Source organism: Syzygium oleosum, unplaced genomic scaffold (assembly GCF_021117445.2).
Source record: "Syzygium oleosum isolate NSW1041296 unplaced genomic scaffold, Sole_v2.1 Sole_v2.02, whole genome shotgun sequence".
Taxonomy (NCBI): Eukaryota; Viridiplantae; Streptophyta; class Magnoliopsida; order Myrtales; family Myrtaceae; genus Syzygium; species Syzygium oleosum.
The window spans coordinates 24,033,384-24,059,068 of record NW_026607486.1 but is presented as its reverse complement, the minus strand read 5'-3'; the positions used below and the strand labels follow the sequence as shown (position 1 = coordinate 24,059,068).

At 42.4% G+C, this 25,685-nt stretch overlaps 2 protein-coding genes and 1 long non-coding RNA gene across 7 annotated transcripts; 1 reads left to right on the top strand and 2 right to left on the bottom strand.

The window, feature by feature from the left end:
• Positions 1 to 487: 487 nt before the first annotated feature.
• On the top strand, positions 488 to 4,295 carry LOC115691704 (uncharacterized). The gene is made up of 3 exons (XM_030618417.2): positions 488 to 1,219; positions 1,435 to 2,188; positions 3,056 to 4,295. Exons 1-3 carry the CDS (start codon positions 858 to 860, stop codon positions 4,037 to 4,039), a joined length of 2,100 nt encoding a protein of 699 aa, XP_030474277.1. The 5' UTR covers positions 488 to 857; the 3' UTR covers positions 4,040 to 4,295.
• A 599-nt stretch (positions 4,296 to 4,894) lies between these two features.
• On the bottom strand, positions 4,895 to 12,222 carry LOC115691702 (protein EMSY-LIKE 3-like). Of its 5 annotated transcripts, XM_056308808.1 has the most exons (11): positions 11,956 to 12,221; positions 11,842 to 11,877; positions 10,079 to 10,290; positions 9,878 to 9,987; positions 9,508 to 9,769; positions 9,203 to 9,424; positions 8,528 to 8,596; positions 5,883 to 6,137; positions 5,724 to 5,792; positions 5,465 to 5,528; positions 4,895 to 5,321 (listed from the first exon to the last, which is right to left on the bottom strand). In XM_056308808.1, exons 1-11 carry the CDS (start codon positions 12,098 to 12,100, stop codon positions 5,275 to 5,277), a joined length of 1,491 nt encoding a protein of 496 aa, XP_056164783.1. In that variant the 5' UTR covers positions 12,101 to 12,221; the 3' UTR covers positions 4,895 to 5,274. The 5 variants fall into 5 exon arrangements, with proteins under 5 accessions (XP_056164783.1, XP_056164782.1, XP_056164781.1 ...); XM_056308807.1 differs by having other exon boundaries at positions 4,895 to 5,360; positions 11,842 to 12,222; XM_056308806.1 differs by having other exon boundaries at positions 11,842 to 12,221.
• Positions 12,223 to 14,881: 2,659 nt separating this feature from the next.
• LOC130136411 (uncharacterized) lies at positions 14,882 to 16,673 on the bottom strand. Its single transcript, XR_008815363.1, has 5 exons — positions 16,007 to 16,673; positions 15,860 to 15,899; positions 15,695 to 15,746; positions 15,443 to 15,484; positions 14,882 to 15,308 (listed from the first exon to the last, which is right to left on the bottom strand). It is a non-coding gene; the product is annotated as an uncharacterized LOC130136411 (long non-coding RNA).
• Between the last annotated feature and the right edge of the window lie 9,012 nt (positions 16,674 to 25,685).

The following is a 25,685-nucleotide window of genomic DNA, read 5'->3' as shown; positions in this document are numbered from 1 at the left end:
TTTTTTTGGTTTTTTTTGTTTTTTACAGCTTTTTCTATTTTTATTTTTATTTTTGCTGATGTGGCGCCATGTGTCTCAAGGAAAATAATTAAAAATGACACGTCAACGCCACGTCAGCATTTTCCGTTAGTAAATCTAACGGTGTTAACTTTAGGACTCAAATGAACAATTTTGATAAGTTTTAGGACTCAAATGAACTTTTTACAAGTTTTAGGACTCAAATGCACTTTTATGACAAGTTTTAGGACTTGTAATGCTCATGTCTCTATATAATAATATATAAACCTATAGGACATCCCACAGCGCTGAGGAGGCTCGCGCACCATCAATCATCAAAGAGAGAGAGAGAGAGAGAGGGGGGGTTGATATAAAGGGGGGGTTCCAATTCGCGTTCCCTTTTCAAAAACCAATAGCAGCACTCAGAAAGGAAGAAATCGAAAACCCTAAAAGACCGACTGACTGACGCTCTCTGAGAGAGAGAGAGAGAGAGAGAGAGGGGGTCTTTTGGTCGTGTTCGTGTTTAATGGTGTGGGGTTGTACTACGTAACACCGCACCCACTGTAAGTCGGTCTTATTAGAGGATTTATATATCAAATCAAATACACACATACACATACCCATATTTGAATCCAAACCCCACAATTGGAGGGAGGGAGTGAGGGAGGGAGAGAGAGCGGAGGAGGAGGAGGATACAACAACATACAACAAGGTAGAAGAAGATTTTAGATGATGATAGAGATATATTTATATATATATATATAAAGATTAGATGCGATTAAAGGCCGAGAGAGCAGCGTGGTGGTGGTGGTGGTGTGTTGTTGTTGCTGCTGCTGCTGCGATTCATCATCCATTTCGCCATGGGCACCCAGGAAGACAGTAGTGATACCAAAGAAGATCATCATCATCAGGCCTGGGGGACCTGGGACGACCTCCTCCTCGCCTCCGCCGTTAAGCGCCATGGCTTTCACTCCTGGGACTCCGTCTCCATGGAAGTCCAATCCCGGACCTCTCTCCCCCTCCCCCTCACCGCCCCCGACCACTGTCGTCTCCGTTACCTCCACCTCAAGCGCCGCTTCTCCCCACATCCCCATCCCCATCCCTCCCCCGACGACGCCGACGCCGACGACAAAGTCGTCCACATCCCCTGGCTTGAAGAGCTCCGGAAGCTTCGCGTCGCCGAGCTCCAGCAGGAGGTCCAACGCTACGACGTATCCATCCTGTAAATCTCTCTGCCCTCCTCCTCCGTCTCTACAGTATTTCCCTTCCCTTTCCCTTTTCTCACAGACGAAAAGACAAAAACAAGAAAAAAAAAATTTAAAAATCATCGACGAGATGGAAAATGAATAACCCCGAATCTGAGAAGAAAAGTTTTCTTCTTTTCGTTTAAATTATTTTTTTTTTTTTTTTGGTTGTTGTTGTTGTTTCGGCACGAAGGTCCTTGCAGTTGAAAGTGAAGAAATTGGAAGAAGAGAGGGAAGAGAGCTTGCGGGAGAAGCATCAGAAACCAGATCTGGCCGAGGACGAGGACTCCAAAGGCGATAGATCGGTTAAAGACAAGAGGGACGCCGATGGAGAACCGGAGTCCTCCGCCGCCGACAGACTCGCCGCCAAATCGGCCGCCGCCGCCGCCGGGGAGGAGTCGGACCGCGAGAACCGATCCGTCAACGAATCCAACTCCACCGGAGTGAAGAGCGAGCGGGACAAGACCGGTGATGAGGCCGAGGAGGGAGAGGGAGGCGGAGGCAGGAAGAGAGCGGGGGAAAACGAACCGGCCCGGGCGGGAACCGGGTCGGAGAAGACGGATCGGGTGTCGGAGGGGACGAAACCGGAGGTGGTGGACTCGTACAACGGGAGCTCGGAGCCGAACCGGGAGCGGAGGGGAGAGGAGGGGGAGGGGGAGGAGGGGGAGGAGGAGGAGGAGCGGCCGGAGTCGGTGGCGCAGTCGAAGGAGAACAGCAGCGACGTGCAGAGCTCGGCCAGCTTGACGAACAAGAAGAACAAGAGGAAGAGGAAGGGGCGGCGGCTGGTGGAGATCTCCGCGGGGGAGGAGCAGCAGCAGGGGACGGAGGAAGCGTCCCCCGCCGTGGATTTGGGTGGGAAGAAGGAATCGCAGCCGTTGCTGGAGGTGTTGAAGATGATCCGGGCGCACAAGCACGCCACCGCGTTCGAGCGACGGCTTCCCCTTCAGGTAATATTTTTTTTTTTTGGTATTTTTAATTAACGTGAGGATAGTGATAAAAATAATTAATGGCATTAAAATTTATCAGGCGCATTCGAATTGTGGGTTTTCTTTCTTCTTTTTTTTTTAAAAATTATCTCGTGAATAATAAAAAGCATGCAAATAACATACAAGTAAAAAACGACGATGGGGTTAGTAGGTGCATAAGAAATGTCTCATTTGGGGCTTTTTTGGGGTTACACTTCTTGAAAGCCATTTCCTCTTGCATTTTCATTGTATGCTAATTTTAGTGCGAAAAAAAAATGCAATCTTTAGGCCCCTTTTTTTCCTTTTCGTACGAAAAATGACGATGGAGGTGGAATTTATTTGGGATGGAATGTGTTGCCACTTCACATTCTCAGAATGATTTCTTCTTCTTTAGAGAGAGAGAGAGAGAGAGAGAGAGAGAGAGAGAGAGAAGTGGCTAAAGCGCAGACCCACCTCAATGTTGAATTTTGGGTGCGGGAATATAGACAAAAATCACTCGAACAAAGATTATTCAATATGTTACCGGTTGTTGTTTTAATTTGCGAGAGTGGACATTCGGATAGCATATACGGAATATTGGGGATTTACGAAAATTGACTTTCAAAGTAAATTAATTTGTGCGTAATTCTAATTTCGTGAATCGATGACCGCCGTCCATCCATCACGACGTGAAATGCCCCGACTGAAACTGAAACATGACAAGGCAAACGCCATCAAATTGCTTTCCTGGTTTTTTCGCGTTGGGCTTTTGAGGTTATGTTTATGGTTGGGTTTAGATCAGGAAATTGTTTTATTTTTTTGTGGATGGTGTGAATAATGGTTGAGGAGGAATATATACTATGATGGCAGGAGAGCGAGAAATACAGGGGGATGGTGAGGCAGCACATGGACCTGGAAGGGATAGAGTCGAGGGTGGAGAGAGGCTCCTACTCCTCCTCCCTTCCCTTCTACCGCGACCTCCTCCTCCTCTTCAACAACGCCCTCGTCTTCTACCCTAAGTCCTCCGTCGAGTCCCTCGCCGCCCTCGATCTCCAACGCCTCGTGTCCTCCCACTTCAGGAAAGCCCCCGCCCCTGCCCCTGCCCCTGCCTCCCACTCCCTCTCCCACTCCCAGAGATCCTCCTCCACTCCCGATGCCCCCGAGAGGTCGGATCCCTTGCTCGCCAAGCACAAGTCCTCCACTCCCATCATTGTCTGCCGCAAGCGTAGCTCCATGTCGTCTCAGCAGCCCGTCAACAACAACGATAAGAAGCCCGCCTTGGACTCCAAGCCCGCACACGAGCAGGGCTTGATCAAGATGAACGCCTCCGCCGCCACCAAAGAGAGGTCTGTGACGGGGACCAGGAGCTTGAGGAGGAGCAGCACCAAGATCATGAAGAACAGTTCCCCTCCTCCCAACCCAAGCAAGAAGCAAACCCCCACCTCCACCTCGATAGAGAAGGCCGAGAATTCCAACTCCAAAGCCGAAGGCATGGTCACGGCCTCCACCAAAAAGAGAAGTGCTGCCGATTTTTTGAAGAGGATAAAGCGGAATTCTCCCGCGGGAGGGAAGTCCAAGAATTCTGGGAGCGAATCTTCCAACAACAACACTAGCAACAACAAGAAGGCGAGCAGCAAGAACAATAAGAATAAGAAGAGCGAGAAAGGTGGGGAGGAGAAGAAGGACGAGAGCAGCCCGTCCAAGCCAAGGACCGTCGGGAGGCCTCCAAAGAAGGGAGGAACACCCGAATATTCCAATGTGAAGCGCGGCAGAGAAGTTGGAGGCAAGGAGTCTGCATCCGCAGCCGCATCAACATCCGCCCTGAAGCGGCCAAGAAAGCGAGCTAGGAGGTAGATAGAACAACCAAGCACATCTGCTCTTTTCTTTTTCCAGATGGGAGGGGCGATTGAATGTGATTTTGTATAATGATGGGCAGGGATTTGGTTCTCTCTTCCTTTTCTCTTTTTTTGTTGGGCAGTTTGTGGCTTTTGTGTCTTATTTATTGTTAACTGCTGTTGTTGACTTTTGACAGTTGACCCCCTTGATCTGTGTATCTGTAACAATACAATCCTGCGTTAATTCACCAGCATCTCGGCACCTTCTACTTTCACTTCGAAGCTCAAGCTCCTCTTGTGACCCAAGGAGGGAGTTTCACTTCTCCATTCATACGTGATAGAAACATTGAAGCCTTTGCTATTTTTGCGTGGTCCTTCCCCAGTGCATTCTAAAGTCTTTAATCTCAAATCTGTGTGCTAGACTGTTGTGAAATATATTAAATACCATGAACAGCGCTGGATTAGAGACAGGCTTTTCAAGTGCAGCCTCAAGAGTCAAGTCCCTAACCCAATAACGCTACCGAAGACTGTGTATCACTCTTATTTTCGTGGACCATTCTTAAAAACCATCTGTTGACCATGACAAGAGCAAAATGGTCACCATTCCGGTTAAGCCCGAGAGTAAACCAAGCAAATGTTTTAATCCCCCCATTCATTTACATTATCACATCATGCTCTTCTGCTTCCACCCTCATGGCAATCCTACCCGAATAAAAAACTAAAAAACAAAAAACAAAAAACAAAAAAGAAGAAGAAGAACCACCTAAATGTAAGATGTAACTCACCCCCCAACCACACCCCCCCTAGGGCCCCCCACCCCCCCCCCCCCCCCCCCAAAAAAAAAAAAAAGAAAGAAAAGAACACGCGCGCACACTGAAAAAAAAACCCCTCTCTTGCCCCAAAAACAAACCCAAGACAGCATTGTTTAACCAAATTTAGGCAACACAAGGCCACTGCCTCAGTTCACTTACCGATTGAGTTAACTAGCCTCCTCGCTTTCTAAGTTACAACTCTTGCTCTAAACCAAGTTAAAATTCATCACTATAATTATCCTACGACTTGTCCAATCTTACAAGACTATGCTATCTTTATGTTCTGTAAGTATGAGCAGAGTATGGCTGCATTGCACCTGCAATCTTTCTTCAACAGCCACTAGCTGGTTTCACCGTCTACAATGTCGCCATTGTCTCTCCAAGTCATTTTATCACCAACTTCAAGCAGCAACAAACCATCGTGAACTGTTGGGCCCTACAGTTATCTGTCCACTGGACGTCCACGCAGAAACTGATCCCCCTGCTTATCTGTTTTCGAAGAAACATTAAATTGGAATCATCTACTTGCTGAAATGATGTATCAAGATGAAATAAGTAACAGATTAAAATAAAATCTTGATGGAGTTTTCAGCATGTAAAATGGAGGCAAAATAAGTACTGCACATTCATACCTTGTTCACCATCTGAGATATCTGCTAGTCTAGCAATTGCATCCACAAGTGCTCGTTCATGCTCCTGCCATTGACAGGGGACAGGCTTATTGAGAGCATTGAAGAATTGAACATCAAGAAACCACTCATAGATTTTCTGTTCTTTTTTAACCAAGTAATTTGGCTGAATAAAAGCCCTTATTTGCCACCACGTCTCGTGTAAGATCCGCAAGCAAGGGGGAAAAAATAAGACGATCACCCCTTAACTCCTTAGTCCTACCCTTAATACTTTCTTTGCTTCTTCCATCTCAAGAGGATCAGGACGACCAGTGCTAAAGACCTTCTCCACCTGTCCAAATTGCAAGAAAAAAGAATTGCATAAAGAAAAATTCATGAGCTTACTATTACAAGTAACAGATAGCAGCCTGCTTTCACCAACCTCCTTTAGTAGGGTTCCTGTGTTACGTATCTGTATGTCTGGCCCTTTCTTTCCTAACCCATTTTGAAATGGGCGATGCTCCTTTTTGGATTGATTCTTTAGGGCCCCTCTCCCTTTTCCTCCACCTGAAACATTTTCTCGTTTCATGGGTCTATTCATCCCAGAACCTGATACGGCATGATTCCCACGATGAGAGACTCCAGGGTCCTCGCGCATCCATTGTATGTCCTCGGGGGAGATCTGCCCTGTCATAACCTTGTCAGGATACTGGTAAGTACTATATAACAATCAGGGCCAAAAGTCCATCTTCTAGAAAGACCATGACTCCGTATATAACTTCTAGAGTTTTTTTCCCCCAAATTGATCATATAGACAAACAAATTTCTTTTGGTCGAATTAGACAAACAAATTAAATAGCAAAATCTTATGTGCGTGTGTGCGAGTATCTCTCTCTACGTGCAAGTTTTACCCAGCAGTTAAATTTTCATGATCACTTCAGAAAAACTCCAATCCTAGCAAATATCTATTTTTTTATGCATATTTTGGTAATAAATCTCTAATCAATGTACAAGAAATAATAGATTGATGCATATTTTGGCAATAAAATCCTTAATAATAAACCTTTAATCGATGTACAAGAAATAATAGAGTTATGAATATTTTGGTTATAAACAATTAAAAAAATTCTTGTATATATAAATTCTAATTAGATGATGACAGATAAAATTCTAATTTGTGTTCAAATCTCTTTTTGTCTGAATTTAAGTTACATTACATGATAATTCTTATCGCTTAAATGAGATAAAGTCATACATCGAGGTTTTATTACACGATAATTCTTATCACTGTCAATAAGGCTCATTGTATAGTACTGCAATTAATTATTAAAGCAAACTATATGAATAAATGTGCATTGCTTATAGCTGTTGAACTAAGGACTAAGATAAGTTCTCACCCAACAATTTGTCACAATTACAAAAAGTTTATAAAATATAAAAGTAAAAGTTAATATACTCCCCTATTGCGCATATCTCAAAACAAATGTTAAAAATATAATTTTTACAGCGATTGAACTAAGGGAATATGTTTGACCAAACAAAAAACTTAAATATGCAAAATTCTTAAGTGAGAAATTTTAATCCTTACAAAATGTTTATCAAAGAAAATTTAAATGTCTAGATCGTGCATATTTAATAAATATAATTTTTTAAATAAAAAATATAAGTTCAAAGTAATTTTCTATAGCTGTTGATTCTAGAATTATGATAAATCCTTAAGTGAGAATTTTATCCATTTCATAAATTTTACAAAAGAAAAAAGTAGGCTTAGAAATTTGTATTACCTGATTGTACATATTTCAAAAATAAATCTTTAAGCATAATTGCTTTATTCAGTCAGTTGTAATATATTTAGTAAATATTTTGTAATGATTGATTTTCAAATTAAAAATCCAAATTTCCTAAAATTAGTTCAATGATGCATTGACAGTAAAAGTTTCAAATTTAATGTTCAAAAACATGTCATTGTAAATTCATATCACTCTGTATGGGTATATCACTTTATCACTTTTATATTGACATTGATGTCATTTATAGCATCAACAAATGCAATATAGATACTTAAAATGTCAAACATAAGATTTGGTTCATAGGTTTAATATACATAACACATATACACAGTGGCAAGAAAATATAATTAAATGTTGATTAGAGATAAATCTCATTAGTTTGCCATATGGGAGCAAATATATTTAGCATAACAATTTTTAAATTTTGAATTTTTATGGAGTAATTGAGTTTTATGAATATTCCAATTGAATTTTCGAAAGACAATAAATTCTACTCTTTAATCAAATTTTGATAATCGTCAACATTGGTGAAGTCAGCACAACATTAACATAATTTACCCAATAAAAAAAACAAACTTAGACACATGTATTGCAAGAGAAGGAATTTTGGTCACAAATCATAAGAACGAAAATGCAAACATGAGGAGATTTTTGGCACCCCTTCAATAAGCAAAGCACATTCCATAGTGAAAAAAAATAGCTACCTATAAACAATTATTGATTTTTGGCAACTCTTCGATAAAGTTATTGATTTCTGTACAGTAGTATACTGCAGCAATTATAGCTTTTTGCTTGAGGTCCGGGATATTTTGGCAGGTTAATTGGCAATTAGACTAAAAAAGAGTGTATGCCCATGTAAGAATCAATCTGTGTTCTCTGTATAATTCAAAAGCACAATCATATCCTAAATCAGGGAAGTAAACAGGTAAACTAACAAGAAATCATCAGATTTGAGGTCCCTCAATATATTATAAACCAAGTTAATTCCTCCTTTTCCCCTACTAGGATCATAAAGCAAGTTCATTCTCCTTCTTAGATGACAATCTCCTCATTCTTTGGCTAAACCATAGATATTTACATATATGAACACGCTACCGCAACTGAACAGGACCCTACTAACATCACACATTCCAATCTTAGTTGTCGAAGCAAAGTCTTTAGAAGAATGATTGTGGTAAGGCACACAATTCAAAATCAACATGAGACAGAACTTCCATGCCACTAATCTTGTCCAAAATGCAATTCATATGATATTCATTGGAAATATCAGAACAAGGAGGGGAAACAAGTGACTTACCTCTGAAAGATTTACCCATTCCCATGTCTCATTTGGAGTACCTTTATCATACACTAGAGCATGCAACCCCTGAAAGAGATAACAACCAAATTAACCAACCAATTAATTACAAGCTAAATCAGTTTTTTTTTAGATTATGAATGATGCAGTATCATGGTAAAATAGCCTCGCCCTTGTTCTTCTCAGTTACATTTTGCAGCTGGATAAAACTAAGAAACTCCTACTCCGACGAAGTTTAAGTAGCCAACAAACCAGTGATACACGACATGTAAGAATAAACAATGAAATCAACCTTCCTAATGATATGTTTCTCTATGCTAAGGGGTACTTTTGAGCAAATGCATAAGGCCAGTTCATCATCCCCATCAATGCTAACAAAACAACCCCTTGTTACTGTACAACCCACAACCCTAGCCATGCTCATGGGTGGTGATTATCAACCCCACCATTGGCTCCCAACTTTGATTTTTCATGCAGCTTTGCATACCACTGACACCTTCCCTAGACCTGACAATTATGATCAACATAACCTGAGAATATCCATAAACAGGCTAATTGTCATGACTGAGAGCACAATAATTCCTTGATACATGACAAGTTCGCATCTCCTATAGATAATGTGGTCTCTGGGATGAATAGAAACAAAAAGCATATTGAGCGGAAAGCCAAATGTACCTCAGCTGGGTTGTAATCATATATGACAGCTTCATAGAAATTATTGTCATCAGGCCACCGAGTTCGCACTTTCTGTCCAATCAATTGATCAACATTTGCTGTTTCAGCAGGTTCACTCAGATGGGCACCAGTGGACGTCCTGCTAACCTGTCCCCTACCACTTGGGCCTGCGGCAGGATACGGTGCGGACTTGGTGGAAGAAGAAACAGGTAAAGCTTGACCCTATGTGACAAGATACACAAAATTTTAGAAGGAAAAGAAAAAACGAAACTTCTTGGGAATGTATAGTGCGATTCTTCACTCACAACGTTATGCTTCCGGCTCTTGGTGCCTCCAATAGGCCCTCTCTTAGCAGCTGATGAAGATGGCTGATGGGGTGCAGGCTTGGGTTGAGGGTGATAGGATGAAGGTGGCCCAGCAAGGGGCTGAGATGAACCTGATGGAAGTGGCTGCGCAATCTTCTGTTTCTTACGAGATACTGAGACCGAAGGACTAGGCGTTGGATCATGAAGACCTTGACCGGTACTGGGATCGCCTTGTTGAAGTTTCACAGCCTTTCTCCACTCCCTAATTGCATTAGCTAACACGACTCATCACTACTCGAATAGAGACAGAGAAACAAGATCGGTAACAAAGTCTCAAACTTGAGACAATAAACTTCTTGAAATATCAGACCTGATTCTCCTTAGGACATCATCTGCATTAACCTGGCTTAAAAGCTCCCTATGTTCCTCATTGGATAACCTCAGTTCTTTCCTAAGTTCAGTAATCAAACTTTCCTTCTCCTGAAGAAGATAATATTCATGTATCAGTCATTAAACCTGAACAAACACAGTCAACGGACATAAGATTGATACAAGTAATCGCTCCGCATACCCAAGTAATGGCATCAGACTGAGCTTTAAAGGCTCTCAGGACTGCACTGTATGCTTCCCTCTCAAGTTGGTGAATTTGACTTTCCATATCTGTCTCAGCGTACATTCTTTGGTAAGACAGAGATCCTCCAAACCCAGCTCTCCCATTTCCAGAAAGGTGACCTCCTCTGGGAATTCTATTTTGATGTGACGGAGGAAGATCGTCATCAGTCCCTGCACTCCTTTTCAAAGGAAGTAAATATGGATGGCATTCTGATACTAAGAAAGCAACTAGGAGTTACACTGCAGGGACCTCTATCAACTAGACGGGTTGCTCAAATGTGCAGTTGCTACAGAGCTACCATAAATGTACCCTTTCAAATCCAGAGAGCCTACAGACTATGGTAGATTAGAGATGATGCATTCAAACAGTATTTATTTGGGTAAGAAGGAAATATTTCATTGTATCTATAAGTAAAAGTAGTCCCGCAACAGTCGAATTAATGATCGGAGACGAAAATTGCCTTGATCAAAGATTGGCAGGCTTGGAAAGGGGAGTCTAACTTGTTATGAAACCCAACTATAGGAGGGAAACAGGAGTAGTCTCATATTCCCATAGATTTCCTATATTAACAGATTATTTTAGGGAACATACAATTAGGAATATTCCATCTATCAAAATTAACTGCCAACAGGCTCAGAGAATAGGATCACTCACTTGCACATGGACCAATTGAGAGTTCACTATATATTAGCAATAGCTAGACTTATGTCTTAGCAGAAATTATCTAATTCAAATTGCAATCTAACATTTGTCAGATTCTTCAGTCATGGAACTTTGAGTGTGAAGGCACTAAGTTTTTTCCTTCTACTACATCTACAAGATGCCCTTAAAAACGAAACAGTAGTAACTTCCAAGTTAATTGCCAATATAAACAGCCTCCCAATTACTTTAGAAATTTGAAAGATTAAACAGTTGAAACGAGGATCACAAGTTTTGCACATCACACAACTCCTCTCTTGTAGAATCTCTACATCAGCCACTTCCATACTCCAGTTTCAGCTATCTCATATGGCCGCGTATATGTACAAGTTGCACCGCAATCTACATAGCGTCATGTGCTCTTGAGAACAAAAAGGGCAGTTTTGATCTCTCGTGATGCTAGTTTTTGTTCAGTGAGCTTTGTCACATTGGTAAATATCAGCTCTTTAGTATCTAAACAAGGGCCTGACAAGGGACGGCATGTGTTGGGAGCTCCGCGAAAGCAATTTTGTAGAGCTTTAGAAAGACAACTGCACCGCATGCTACCTTGAGTGGCATAGACTCCACATTGAGCTGACTAGCAGCTCCAGTCACAAGATGGAAGCTTTCAATATACTTATAACAACCGGCAACGAAAGGAATTTCACGGGCAAAACGAGTGACTGAGGGCTAAAAAAAATGAATCAAAAGATGAAATGGGAAAAGCAATCCCGGCAGCAAGTGAATCGATCTTCCTTCTAAAATGAAGAAATTACTAGTACGGGTAGTACCGGGAGAAAGATCAAACGATGGCCGCCCATCAAACAAACTGCACACCATTCACCCAGAACACAGAAAAGCTCGAACAAAATGCAGAATGCACAGACAAAGCGGGACAAAGTGTCAATAGAACCCTGAAGTCGGAAAGACCAAGAGAATCAAGGACTCGAGCATTGAATCCGAAAGGAGGCACTTAAAGATCACTTCGGGAAACCTAAATTAGGCAAGGGAAGGGAGGCTCGTTTCTTCAGAAAAGAACTCACCGCTGCTGTCGTATGGCTCGTAGTCCATAGCCAGTTCTGAAACCAAGCAGAGGAAAGTTGCAAAATTTGAAGAAGAGGAAGATGAAGAAGAAGAAGAAGTGCCGGGAGACCCACCAAGGAGCTTGCACTGCACAGTCAAACTCGAGTTAAACCCAGCGAGGTCCTGATCCGCCCCCCCCCCCCCCCCAAGTCCCAGATGCCACCACTTAATTCGTGCTTCTCTTCTTCTTCTTCTTCTCCCTGGGAGACGCGCATTCATCGATTTCGATTGCTTCCAATCGAAGACCGTAACTTTCTTGCATTCATCTGGTCTGCACCGCAGAATTTTCTCTTTCTCGCTTACTTTTCAGAGAATTCAGAGGGGAGTCAATTCGCAAGTGAGCGAATCGGTTTTCACATTTCACGCCCAGATCACATCAACCACCGACCGGATGGGAATGGACCGGACCGGATGTTTCTATCACGGTTTGCAACCGGATGCGTTACGCTTCCATCCCGCCTGTCTACTATCTTATCCGGTCCAGCTTCGGCTCAGAAACCAAATCCAGGCCCGACGAACCGGTTTTCTCTCGCCAAAACCGCCATTATCTCACATATTTTGGATTCATCACTGTTAACGCATTAAATCATGTTAAAATTAACCATTGTGATCTCTCTCTTCACGTGTATTTAGTAACTACCTAGGGTCATTACATCCATTCAGTAACATAAATGTAATTTATTTTCCAAAAAATGATTCCTTTCTCGTTACACATATTTTATCCACGATGACGCATAGGAATCTCGACACTGATTTATAATCAAATTACATATTTATGAAATTATATTGCATATACATGGAAATTGGCCAATATGGTCAACACCCAACACCAAAGTGCACTTAAAAAAAAGTGCAATGGAGTTTGATTCATAAAGAGATTTTTTCTCTCAGATTATTCTTGAGGTATTCTTAGCAAGTAATTCGGGAAGCATTAAGATTTGAGAACCATTATGACGGAAAATCCTTAAATGAATTTGGTGTATGTAGCTAAAGATCAACCCTCGCACTATACCTAATCCTGTTATGACTTGTAGAATCGGCGATGTTGAATTGGACCCAGTCAACGTATATACAAGCCGGCGATACAGGAAACCAGGTTGGGGAGATCACAGAAGAGGCAACCATGGAGGAGGAGGAGGAGGTGAACTTGGAATGGTCACTGCGCTTGGACACCCACCTCTGTTTTTTATTTTGCGTCTAAACGAGTCGGTCAAGTTGGTGAGTCATTTCAGGTAGATGAAATGGTTAACAAGTTTGAATCCATTGAAATGATGTCTCGGTGTCTTCGTATATGATATGAACCATTGTCTCCTAAAATAAAACAATCATTATCGTATCTTCGTGGGATGGGGTTGAATTTGGAAAAGCAGGAGATTGTGAAGTTGTCATGAATGTGCAGTTAGTGAACCACGAAGTGTCGGATGAAGGGATGGGGATGATGAAGGAAAATGTGCACGGGTTCTTTGAACTGCCTTACCATGAGAAGCAATAGTCGGCACAGAGACCAGGAAGTCTCAAAGGTTATGGGCAGGCTTTCGTCACCTCTCCCGACCAGAAGCTGGAGCGGAACGACATGATCTTCCTCAAATGCCTTCCTTCTCATGCAAGAAATCTCGATCTGTCGCCACAAAATCCCCCAGATTTCAGGCAATTTGTTTCCATCTTTTTGGTTTCTATTATGTTTGTGCATTTCACTTTAGCTAAATTAAGCAAATGATGTTTGACTATGAATACCGCATTTATCAGGAAAGCACTAGGAGCAATACAGTGAAGATTTCAGGAAAGTGGCAGTGGCGGTAGTGAAGTATATTGGAATGGCGTTGGGGATTCATGAAGGTGAACTGAAGTCGTTGATGGAAAGTTTCAGAGAAGGGAGGCACGAGGTCAGGATGAATTACTGCCCGCCATGCCTGGAACCCGAGAGGGCAATGGGCCTATCGCCACATGCCGACAACTCAGGGATCACCATGTTGACGGAGTGCGGCAACACGGTCTTCAGGTCCTAAGCAGGGATGACAGCTGCGTCACGGTTCCACCTGTTCCTGGCAGCATTGTCGTGAATTTAGGTCAAATCATGGAGGTTTACAGCAATGGCACAAACGGAGCACCAGATCATAGAGCGGTGGTGAACAAAGTGTAGCTACCTGAAAACCCACCTTAGCACGATATTGTCTGCTTTGGGCCAAAGCCCTCACGGATTTAAAACGCGCCGTACTAGGTTAAGGCTCCCCAAGCCTTATAAGCAAGCCCAAGGCTCCCTCCCTAGGCGATGTGGGACAAGAGAAGTACCCTACTTCCTTGCACACGTCCGGGGTAGTGGCGTGGACGCACCGCCATCCCTCCTCCACACGCTCCGCCGCTTGGCTTGGGCCGTCACACAAAGAGAAAGAGAGGATATCCATAGTGACCTGCTATCCCAGCCCGTCTCTTCCAGTTGGATCTTCTCCACAGCTCCTCACCGCCACTGGACTCACCCCTCTCTACCAAACCCTTTCGCACTCTGAATACTTGCAAAGCTTCTACAACCGCAAGCTTGATGATGCGGTTCCTTTCATCAATACCCTCAGGCTGTAGACGATGAACTGATGCATTCATTCATTTCATCCTCTTCTTGTATTGTGTGTCATGAATATGAACTCAGGTTGTTCCACCTATTTTGACATTTCGTTTACTCCATAGAGGACTATTAGTATGTAAATTGTAACGACAGCAGATCAAACAACTGATCCAAGTCATTTCATGATTTTTTCTGAACTAGCATTTTTCTTGTAGGGTTAATAATCGTAGTGCTTTAGAAACTATTTTACATCTCAATTGACGTGGTGTGACGAGTGAATCACGATTTGCGTAGTATGAATCTCGATTAACTTTATGTATGAATTTTGACAAATCTTGTCATTGATTCACTTGGTGCTCCACTTGTCGATGCACGTGATACAATCAATGAACAAAAGACGTTCTCCATAACATGATAAACACATTAATATAGAAGTTTCCCATGTCATCAAATAAATTCCTCGTGAGATTGCATAAAAGTACTATCTTATTTCCAAAACTTTACCGATAGTTGATAGAATATTACAGCGGTAAGTTTTGACCATAGAGCTCAATATCCATAGTCAACATTTTAATAATTTTTTGTCTGATTTCTTTAAAAACACAATAGCGTAAGACGAAGGCCAAATGTTCTGGAGTTGAATGCTTCCTCCTATTTTGCATCCGGATGGCACATATCTCACTCTAAGAGCACTGAGGTTGGCAGATGCAAAGGAAGATATTGGCTTGGACTTCAAATAAGACATTAGAAGTTCTTGGTTATAGGAGGATCTGAGAGGGATGCTCAACTTTTGTTCTTAAGACGCTTCTCTAAGAAGCGTATTAGCTGCCTTCCCTGTTCACCAATCTTCATCTGTAAACTTCTTTGCATCTGTATGTGTAATTCAAGAAGGATGAAATGAAATCTTACTTTCTTATCGCTGTATTTTATGTGTAGACTTCTGAAAGTTTGCACGTGCATGTATGTGTGAATGTGACAGAACGTAACATTTTCAGAATAGCTACCTCCAACTGTTGAAGTAGTCGCTTTTGTACGTTCAGCTGCATCTGCAAGGTTTTGCAATAAGCTTCTGCAATCAGCTTGCTTCTGTTGCCAACAAATATTCAGCATGCTTATTTTACTCATATCATCACTTCCTGTTCAAGACAGACATACGATACTTGAAACTTGCACCCCTCTCATGAGTGGTGCTTGTTTTGTGCTCTTCTTAAGTTTGTATACCGGAGTTAATAAAAAACAAACAAGTCGAAGCTTACGTTTTGAGGTCGTGCACTGGCATTGAGTCAAAATTGTTCTTCTCTGATTTTCCTGCATGTACAATATGATTTATGCACATAAATAAGTTTCTTCAATAATAGTAGAGCTCCTGTCACTTGCAAGGAATGTTCAATCATGGTCACCTTAGATATGCACAGAATTACCTTCTTTAGATTCTGTAATGTACTTGGCCATGCGACATTTCTGTGATGTAATAGACAAATAAAGTTTTGGTTTGAAATTCTGAACAAAATCTTAGGGATGGGCAATGATTTTCGGCTAATAGACGGAAAGTCATTATGTTGGAGTACCTGCAAGTGACTCTTAATATGAAAGATTGTCTACTCTTTGACATCCATTAGCTTCAGAATTAACATTGGTTTCGCTCCTGTGGACATCCGATAAATCATGACTTGGACGTCAATTGAAGTATGTATGGATATTGACTCGAAAGTGACATTTTCTGTCCAAAACTTACTTTCAGCTCCTCCCAGACGATTTACACATTCAAGAAATTGGTTGTGAAGATGTGGAGTCCATCTAATTCGTCTATTACTAGAAATAGCAGCTGCTGGTGAAATGGAGTTTCCGTGAGGATAAGCATCAGATTCAGCTTCATTTCCAGAAACGGGGGACCCCTTCTCTAACTGACACACACAAATTTGAAAGAAGATGATAGACCCCTCTTTCGAAGAATGATCAGTGCACAAACATCTGCGATGTTCATGTTATGTTACATACCTTGGTATTGAGATATTTCTTACTATGCTTTCGTCCATTGCTTAAAACGGCAAGTTTAGTGCAGTTCTGTGGCTGGGGCAATTGATGACTTTGGTCATTCCATTTGTTGTAAATGAGAAAGTTCACTAGATATTGAAGATCATCATGGGACTGAAGAGCAACGCATTGCTGGTCTTCTGAATGATCATAAGCCAATGATTCGCAATTTCTTGATCTTGGTTGCTGGAAATTACACGAAAATAGGTTACAAGCATCTAAATCCACTTGCCGACGGCCAATAGAACATGCAACTACAGTAGGAACAGAAGAAGAAGATGTGTCATTGCTTGACTTGTTGTCCGTTGTATAGAATCCGCTTCTGCCCAGATTTGAGGATAAACAGCTTTGGCTGCATCCTAATTGCGACACTGGTGATTGATGACGCTGAAACCGATGAAAGCAAAGCTCAGAGGATGTACTGGGGCTCTGTTCTTGACTGTTACTTTTTGCGGTGCTCATATCAGCGTTATTGCTACCAGAGGCTGCCGTCTTCATCACCGTATGCTGCAAAAAGTGGTTTGGTAGATGGGAGGCACGATGAATTAGAAAGCTACAGAGTTATAATTGTTGGATATTGAGAAATACAGAATGCCTTTCTGGATCAACAGGAATAAAGAGAACTCCTGCGATGAACTTCGAGTGGAGAATGCAGATCAATGGTACACCAAAGGCCAAAGCCCAAGAATCATTTGGAGAAAAGTGTCCATTGAGACAGACAATTTGCATGAACGCTGAGTTATTTGAATGTGGATACTCTCTCCACAATGAACCATGATGAGCACATGCTGACCCAAATATGTCATTCCAAAAGCCCAAGTTTCACCCTTTCTCTCTCTCTCTCTCCACACACATCACACCATTCTTCATTGACTGGCTGACAATGTCGAGTTGCCATTTCCCATGTACTGCCAGCTTATCTCAGATTTTTGAACCGCTTAAAAAGCCTTTGAATGTTGTATGTGGCTAAAAGATTGTGTAAGCGTGGGGCAGGCATATGAACAAAGCAGGCCATACTTTCAGAACGCCTCTAAGACTCTGTGGTTTATTTGAAACATTAAACAGAAGAGAGCAGACTCCTTGTTATTCTTAACAGGAACCGACAGCTGCTCCCAATATGACAATCCAAAGAACATAACATAGAAAAAGAAAAACAAAGCAGGATTACTTATCTAATGTTATGGCCTCTGGATGCTCTAAAGCATACCTGGTCAGATTTATAATAGCAAATGGCTGTGCTTGTGAAGTACATTTGCTTCACGTCTCCGCTTGAAACTGAAGTAAATAATGAGGAGTGGGAGTATTAAATGCACTCATTTTTGCTGAGTGCTTGTGATTGTTTCTAAGCAAGAAAACAAAGCTTGATGGTATACTTTTCTGGCCAATTTGTTGACATCTTTACATTGGCAGGATCTTCCGGTTCCTCATCCGTCAACCTCAACCTCAACTTCTGCATATGACTATTATGAGTCATCACCAACTAACCAAAACAAGTTTGTTAGATGGATTTTGGCTGATTTCTTTACTGATGTTGCTAGCGGAATAGGGGCAGACAGCCGACCAAAAAAAAAAAAAAAAAGAACAGGGGCAGACAGCTAAAATAAAGATGTAACCGTGCTTTTGGCAGATTTGGGAATGACAATGTATGACTGGCAACGTTGGGTTTGACTGGAAATTATTCATGCGGAGAAGACAGCCTGAAAAGCAAAATAAACTGTTGGTTCTTAAGATGGACCAAGGTTGGATTGGCTATATCAGCAACAGCAAGTCATATGTTTCTTTCTGCATTATAGCCCTGTTCCGGAGATATCACGGTTAGCTAGATCAGTGTGTTTATACCAGAAGGCATGTTAGTGTCCGGTTGCCTTTGTGTAAATTGCCTGATTAAGTGATGCTGTACGGTGTAATCTTAGCCTTCGCAGATTAGAGGCACGTCAGCCTTCCTCAGCCTTGCTAGACCTGCTTAGAAGGCATCCATATAGCAGTACTCTCTTATTGCATTTCAGCTCCACCATCTCTAGTCAATTTTATTTCTTAACACAACACAAGATGGAAGATGCAAATTTTCAAGAGTGACGATGCAAAATGAGATAAGGTGTGAAAGTGAGGATGGTAATTGATATTTTCCCCCAAAAAAAACCGAAAAAAAGATGAAGACTGAAGTGGAGAGTTGGGATAAGAGAGCCACTATCCCCTATATGAAATCACTGACTTGTGTGCGTACGCTCTTGCCAGAATAGGCAGAACTGATGCTGAAGCTCATAGTATCTTTGTAGTTGTTCCTTATGTGGCGAAACTCACTTTCTGTTATGATTGTAATGGCGGAATGACGTCTAGATCTGTAATTTGTAATTTAAGTAAATGACTGTTTGGAACTTCCAATTTGTAGTATTGTAATGAAGCTGTTAGTGTTACTGAAAAAAGGAAATTTTTTAGCAGCAAGGGTCACTCTCTTTACCATTTATCTCTCCAGTATTGTAATGAAGCTGTTAATATTTTGGTTAGGAATATTGTTATAAGATGTTACTGAAATCTGGAATGCAAAGAAAATAGAGGATGCAAGCACCGGAGATGTGGCGGATGACTATTATCATCGCTATAAGGTCAATAGTAATTGATGCCTTTGGGCGGAGCGTTGCCTTGCGCTTAAACATTTCTCTAGCTATTGATCAGGTTCATGCCTTGTTGTAGTAATATGGACCATTTTGAATGTCAGCCCAAGTTTCTCCTTCAATTTTGCATTTTGATGGAATTGCAGGGGGTCATACAGGACTCGACTCCTTCAGACTCTCTCTCTCTCTCTCTAACAGTCTGAATTTTCGATCCTTTTCCCGGGATTTAAGAAATGAATATTATGGCCAATGCACTTATAGTGAGATCTCACCCGGAAATGCGCATTTACGGGATGCTAACCTTAGGGGTAAGGCCATTACGGGACTGAGTTCGCACGACCAAAGAACTCGACCTTGGTTCGACCTTCGACCATAAGGATTGATGAGGGAATGTTTTGAGCCAACCGAGACCGATCTAATTGATTGATCGTGTCCGAAGGGAACTAGCGACAGACCTTCACAATTACATGACAATCGAGGTCGCCTTGGTACGAGTAAACTTAAACGTGATTGGACTTAGTGTCGGTCACGGGTCGAGAGCGCGTAATCCTAATGAGCCACCCGTTAGCAAGAGATAAGCTAAAGTCGCGATTGTTCGATTTTAGTCATTTCTTGGAATTCGGGCCCGGGAATCGAGAATTTTGAAAGTGACAATTTTGAGCGGCCGATGACGTTTTTGGCTTGGCCAACCTTGGGGCCACCCATTTCTGCAAAAAAATGGATTTCGGTTCGGGACCGGGGAAATTACGATTTTGCCCCTCTGGACTTCGACGTCGATTTTTGAGACCATATGAGATTATTTTTTTGAGGCCGATGCCATTTTAGGGTGGCCACGCATAATTGGAGTGTGTACGGTCGAAAAATGGAATTTCGACCCGGGACCGAAAAATTACGGAAATGCCCCTGTGCCCAATTTTCACTATTCCAAATTTTAAGGACTGGATTAAGTCGGGGGACTGAGAATAATCCTGTGTGGCCGAAATTATAAGGACAAGAATGTCCCTCTCCCTTTTTGAGTAATTACCTTTTCGCCCCTTGACTTGTTAAGATTAAGCGTGGGCCGTCGGATGTGGATGAGATCGAATCGTGGCCATTGGATCGGAGGGTAGTTAGAGGGGTGTTTTGGTAATTTCCGGGGTGCAATTATTGAGGTTAGATTATAAAATTAGTTTTTCTCTCTCTCCTCTCTCTTTTCACTCACGCTCTCTCTCTCCTCACCCCCCCACCGATCGGCTTGCTCTCTCTCTCCCCTCTCCCCGTGCGTGAAGCCCCTGGCCGGCCACCAGCTCGCCGCCGCCGGTCGCTGCCCAGCCCAGCCCAGCCATCCGCCGCTGCCGCTTCTCCCTCCCCGGCCACCCCACTGTCCGCCTCTCCTCTTTCTCTCCCCGTTCCCTGTTCCGATCAGCCCAGTCGCTGCCGAGCCACCTCTGGCCGTCCTCCCCTGTCCCGTACGTCACCATCGCCGCCCCCAGCCGGCCGTGAACCGCCCGCCAGCCACCTGCTCGCCGTGAAGCAGCCGCACGCCTGCCTGGTCGCCGGCGACGCTGCTGCTGCTGTTCCGGCTGTCCCCGCCTCTGTCCAGCTGAGTTGCCCTGTTTTTCTTAGGTAAGTGTCTTCCCCAAAAACTACCTAGGACTTCGGGTATCGTAGGACATGTTTAGGGTTCGGTTTAGGGGTTTATGTGGCTGTTTCGGGGGCTGAGATGAAGGCTGGTATTTGGTTGTCGTGGGCTGATTTGGGGACTAATTTGGCGAAGAAATTTGTGAGGATTTGGAGGCTCGATGATGGCTGTGATGTGTGGAGCGATCGCGGTTAATTTGTGTAATTGATTGGAATTTTTGTGGCTTAAATGGGCTGATTAGAATGTTTGTGCTGGTTGTGTTTGTGGACTGATTGGGAATGTATTCTGGACTGATTGTGGATTGGTGGTGTGCCGTATGCGTATGGCCGCGAGGTGTGGTGGCGTGGTAATGTGAATGCGCATTGAGTTCGTGTGCTAAATATGTGTGATCGGATGGTGTGTTCATGTGATGAGGACGTGAATTGTGAAATGTGTGTGAAATGTGTATGTTTGGTCGTGCGGTTGTTGGCCGTGTGTAGAGTGATTTGAATGGAACGAAGGTACAGGAATGTAGGATTGGTTTGAAAAGTGAGACCATGAGGCGTGTTCGTTTACGCGGGGTAAGGTCCGTCCTGAGGCGTGTTCGTTTACGCGGGACGATGCCGTCCCTGACGAGGTGACGATGCCCGGCCCGACGGGGTGACGATGCCTGACGAGGTCAGAAGACCGTTGGCCTGATGCGTTTTACGCGGGCGTGGTAATTAAGGAAGTGTGAGTGTAGGATTCCGTCCTGAGGCGTGTTCGTTTACGCGGGACAATGCCGTCCCTGACGAGGTGACGATGCCCGGTCCGACGGGGTGACGATGCCTGACGAGGTCAGAAGACCGTTGGCCTTATGCGTTTTATGCGGGCGCGGTATGGTGGAAAGGTTGAGAATGAGCGAGAATTGGTTGGACGAGTGAGATTGTGGAAGTGACGTGTGGTGTGAGTTGGTGTGCGAGTGTGTTTGTATCGCGCGTTGTGGTGCTCAATTATGGGGTAAAATCTGCTAGGCATGGTATGGGACGTGCCCAAGTGGGTTTTGCATTATAATCGAGGCAAGCGCACGACGGTGATATATTTCTGTGGTATATTGGTTGTGTTATCATCTAACGTGCAGGAACGGGCATGATGAATTCCATGTAGGGTCGTGTGTGGTTGTTAGTTTGTTTGTAGATGTGTGTGCTATGCGTGTTTTCGTCTGGCGGTATGTGAGTGCCTACGTGGGGTTTGGGGTTGTACACTTATTGAGATTCGTCTCATAGTTGTAGGATCCACAATTTCAGACCCCCAGCCGTAAACCCGGAAAGTTCGCCTCCTCTTTTGGAAGTCCGGGAAGCTGTTTTTGGTGCCCAGTGGAACTGCAGGTGAGTTTCCGGAGGCTCAAGCCCGAAGAATCAGGAGCGGAAGAAAGGCAACCAGTAATTCCGTAGGGTATTGTAGGGGTTGTTTAGACTAGTTTGACCTATAATGAAGCTAGGTTAACCAGACCCCTAATCTTCTGTTAAACCGGTGGCTATGAATGTTTAATGGTTAATTATATTTGTAAACTAATGATCGTTTGTTCAGTACAATAGTATTGTGTGGAGTGATGTTGTTATTGTTTGATTATTCTGTTGTTCTACCCCGCTGTCGTCATCTTTTGTCCGGGGTTTTGATATCCGTTTCCGCGTGTGGCTCTGATGTTTGGGTTGGGTCGGCGATGTTCCTGGGACGTCGCAACATTTCGACCGGAGCAGGGGATGTCGCGAGCTCGTAGGGGTTTGGGGCGTGACTCTCTCTCTCTCTCTCTCTCTCTCTCTCTCTCTCTCTCTCTCTCTCTCTCTCTCTCTCTCTCTCTCTCTCTAGACTCTTGCCCTGTAAGCCCATTGCATCGATTTATCTTGCCATGGCATCTGGGAGTAAAGTCGTCCAAACCGGTGATTGATTCAATTGAAATAAACATAACAAAACCATGTGAATTAGCAGAGAAAAATTGGGATAATCAGAGTCACCAACTGGATGATACTCAATTCAGAAGCAGATGCGAATGATCTAAAGGCGGCTTTCCGAGCTCTCGATTTTCTATTTAGATTGTGAAGAGAGTGTCTCAAATCTCACTCACCTTATAATGTGATTTTTATATCCCGGGATAGTTCATCTATAGTTGTTTTAGTTAAGAATAAATAATGCGGAAGGGAATCGGGGAATTTGTCTAAGGAGGTCCCAAAAAAGTTTACCATATGCCTCAACATTTCCCCAAAGGGTTTTGAAGGAAAAGCTGAACCAAACGTAGCCTTGCTCTGTTAACCATGCATCATATGTGGAGTTGAAGGAGGGGTTGAAGAGAGATTTGTAGTACTTGTGCTCCAAGATGTTCCTCCTCAACTAATTAATCACACTCCTGATGAGGCGAGCCGCTGCCGCCGCCACCCCGGGGACCGAATCAAACCCTCCTGAATGATACATTCTGGTTGCATGCATGCGACATTTGCCCTCCTATATTGCCCAGAGACAATATATATTTAACGTCTTTCCTTTTTGGGGATGCTTTCGCTTAACTCATCAATCAATTGCTTTGCCTTCAACGGTTTGCCTTTGCATGGAAGCTTTTCACTAGCTAGTTCCCCATTCATTAATCGGCTCATAAAGGTGTTTGGATGGCCTTTCAATTACGGCCAGATTTTTCTCATTGATTTTCGTCCTTAACGGTGCATATTATCTTTGCCTTCCGGAGATGATTGCTGCCCACCTTTCTTGCCAAGAATCATATATATATATATATATATATATATATATATATATAGCCCATATTTAACTTTTTGCTTCACCCCAGAATCTAGCCAAAGAGCTGAATTTCCCATCTTGTACTTTGCTGAAATTCTTTTTACTTTCCCAACTTAAATGTCCAATGCAGGGCACACGTGGAATTCAGCTACGCAATCCACCACCGGGCCGATGAAATTATTCAATGCGCCCATGAATATTTAGAATGCCTAAATTCAATGCAATATTAATATTTTTGTTTATGAGTCAAACTCGGTCTCTACTTTTTTATGTAATAAATAAAGTAAAATGAGTCACCAAAATTTAAGTGTCAACAACATCACGCCATAAAATTTGTTGGCCAGCAATGTCATAACCTCAAGGGTTTTTGCCAGATAATTTAAACATTTGGTGAATGATAGATAAAAGTTGCATTTAATCAAGGAACAATTGAATTTATGGGACAAAAACACATGTTCCGTCCATTTCGAGGACTTGAAGGAAAGGGAAAAGGAAAAGGAGAAGCCCGTCCATTTGAAAAATATTCCGGACTTCTTTTGCTACTCTCATTTTTGTCTTCCTCGCGGCCGCTTCAACCATAACCTCTCCAGATTTCGTCCAAGTCTCTCTGAACTTCTGAAATTTCAGGGCAAAAAGCTAGTCATTTCTCCAAATTTTAAATTAATTCTATGACCGATATACGACGGTTTCGTCCCTCTTATACTTATTGCTCTATGTTTTTTTCTCTCTCTATTTTTACCCTCCACATCAAGGAAATCTGTCTGGAGGGGTTCAAATCCTATGCGACCCATCCTATGCGAATCCCCAGGAGTTCGTCTATGAGCAAGGCCAAGCTGGAATTATTAAAGCCACGGTTTTCGTTATGTTCGATAATCGGATCGAAGTCGGAGTCCCACTTGGTTTTTGTAATTATATCTCCTAATCTAAATCAGGATAATAGAGAACAGACTCAACTTATCACAACTAAAAATTCATAAAAATGTACTTCACTCAAGCAGATAATAAATAAAGCAATATTATTTATTAGTTGTGGAATGAAACCACAAAGTTATTACATAACTCAATTGCCTTTGTTTAAAAAAAACCAAACTTTAGTGCAATGAATAGGTCTTCTGGCAAGACTGAGAGCATGAATCCGCACAGGCTCTGAGCTTCTTCCTGTCCCCTTCAACTTTCTTGGTGCCTGCATGAATTTAAATAAGAAACAAGAAATTAAAAAAGTTACTTATATCAAGATTGAAATTGATTTTTTTTAACAAGAGCATATATCAAAGTCCAAGAAATGAAATAATTTAGTACGCAACTATCCTCTCATAATTAAAATATAACAATGAAACACTATAAAGAAACAAGATTATACAATAACTTTCTTGGTTTTATGAATTTGATAAGAAGCTATGTTCTATTTTTCGATCTCGATGCGAAGATTATTACCCGAATGATAGTCCATGCAAGTAGACAAGAAACAACCGACATCTCAATGCTCTAATGCCGCGGACATAGGGGGCCCTGTTAAGCAACGATTGATGCAATCCGCACTGCATTGCAATGAATTGGGGTCGAAGACATAGAAAAATGCGCGCTTCAACGCGCATTTCCAAGATATGCCTGCCGCGTCGGCAACAATGGACGACCATAGTATCAGAGCTGCCACGAACATCATTGACCCCATTCTCTTGGATACTGTTACCTCCATGGCTATATACACTATATACACCTAATCTACATTTTGACAGCTTTGTGAGCTAGTGTAGTGATGTGTTGAAATGAACTAGTGTAGCACCTTTATATACTGAGAGATTCATTCAAGTTGCTAAATTAGTTGATGAGTAAAGAGGTAAGAAAAGGAAACTATCTTTTTCATTTAATGATAACATCCTTGACCTTATTCTCAAGTTGAATGATTTGGAAATTTAGCTGTGCATGGGAATTTCTTTTTTCTTACCAAATTTCAGGTCCAGTAAAAAAGGTGATAATTAGTTGCCATCTCTTGTGAAACTTTCTTCTAAATGGGGGTACTTGTCTAATTTGATCTCACCAATAAGTTTCTTTTTAAAGGGCCCTAAATTTCTAAATTAAATTCAATTTAATCCATGCATGACAAATTACCTGATCTCAGTTCATAGCAGAGCTCCTTGGGGAAGTCCGCCCAGCAAGTGGAGAAAGGTTTTTTTTTCGCTTTTGAGTCCTTTACATATCATCTTATCCTTTGAACATTGTATTATATGTATCAAG

What these genes read in the sequence shown, in the direction of transcription:
- LOC115691704 (XM_030618417.2), top strand. Translation starts at nt 858, where the DNA reads ATGGGCACCCAGGAAGACAGTAGTGATACCAAAGAAGATCATCATCAT. An exon ending in CGCTACGACGTATCCATCCT is followed by an intron (nt 1,220 to 1,434) that starts GTAAATCTCTCT and finishes TTCGGCACGAAG; the next exon opens with GTCCTTGCAGTTGAAAGTGA. An exon ending in AGCGACGGCTTCCCCTTCAG is followed by an intron (nt 2,189 to 3,055) that starts GTAATATTTTTT and finishes CTATGATGGCAG; the next exon opens with GAGAGCGAGAAATACAGGGG.
- LOC115691702 (XM_056308806.1), bottom strand. Translation starts at nt 12,100, where the DNA reads ATGAATGCGCGTCTCCCAGGGAGAAGAAGAAGAAGAAGAGAAGCACGA. An exon ending in CAGGAACCCTACTAAAGGAG is followed by an intron (nt 5,793 to 5,882) that starts GTTGGTGAAAGC and finishes CAATTTGGACAG; the next exon opens with GTGGAGAAGGTCTTTAGCAC. An exon ending in AAGCAAAGAAAGTATTAAGG is followed by an intron (nt 5,529 to 5,723) that starts GTAGGACTAAGG and finishes TGTCAATGGCAG; the next exon opens with GAGCATGAACGAGCACTTGT.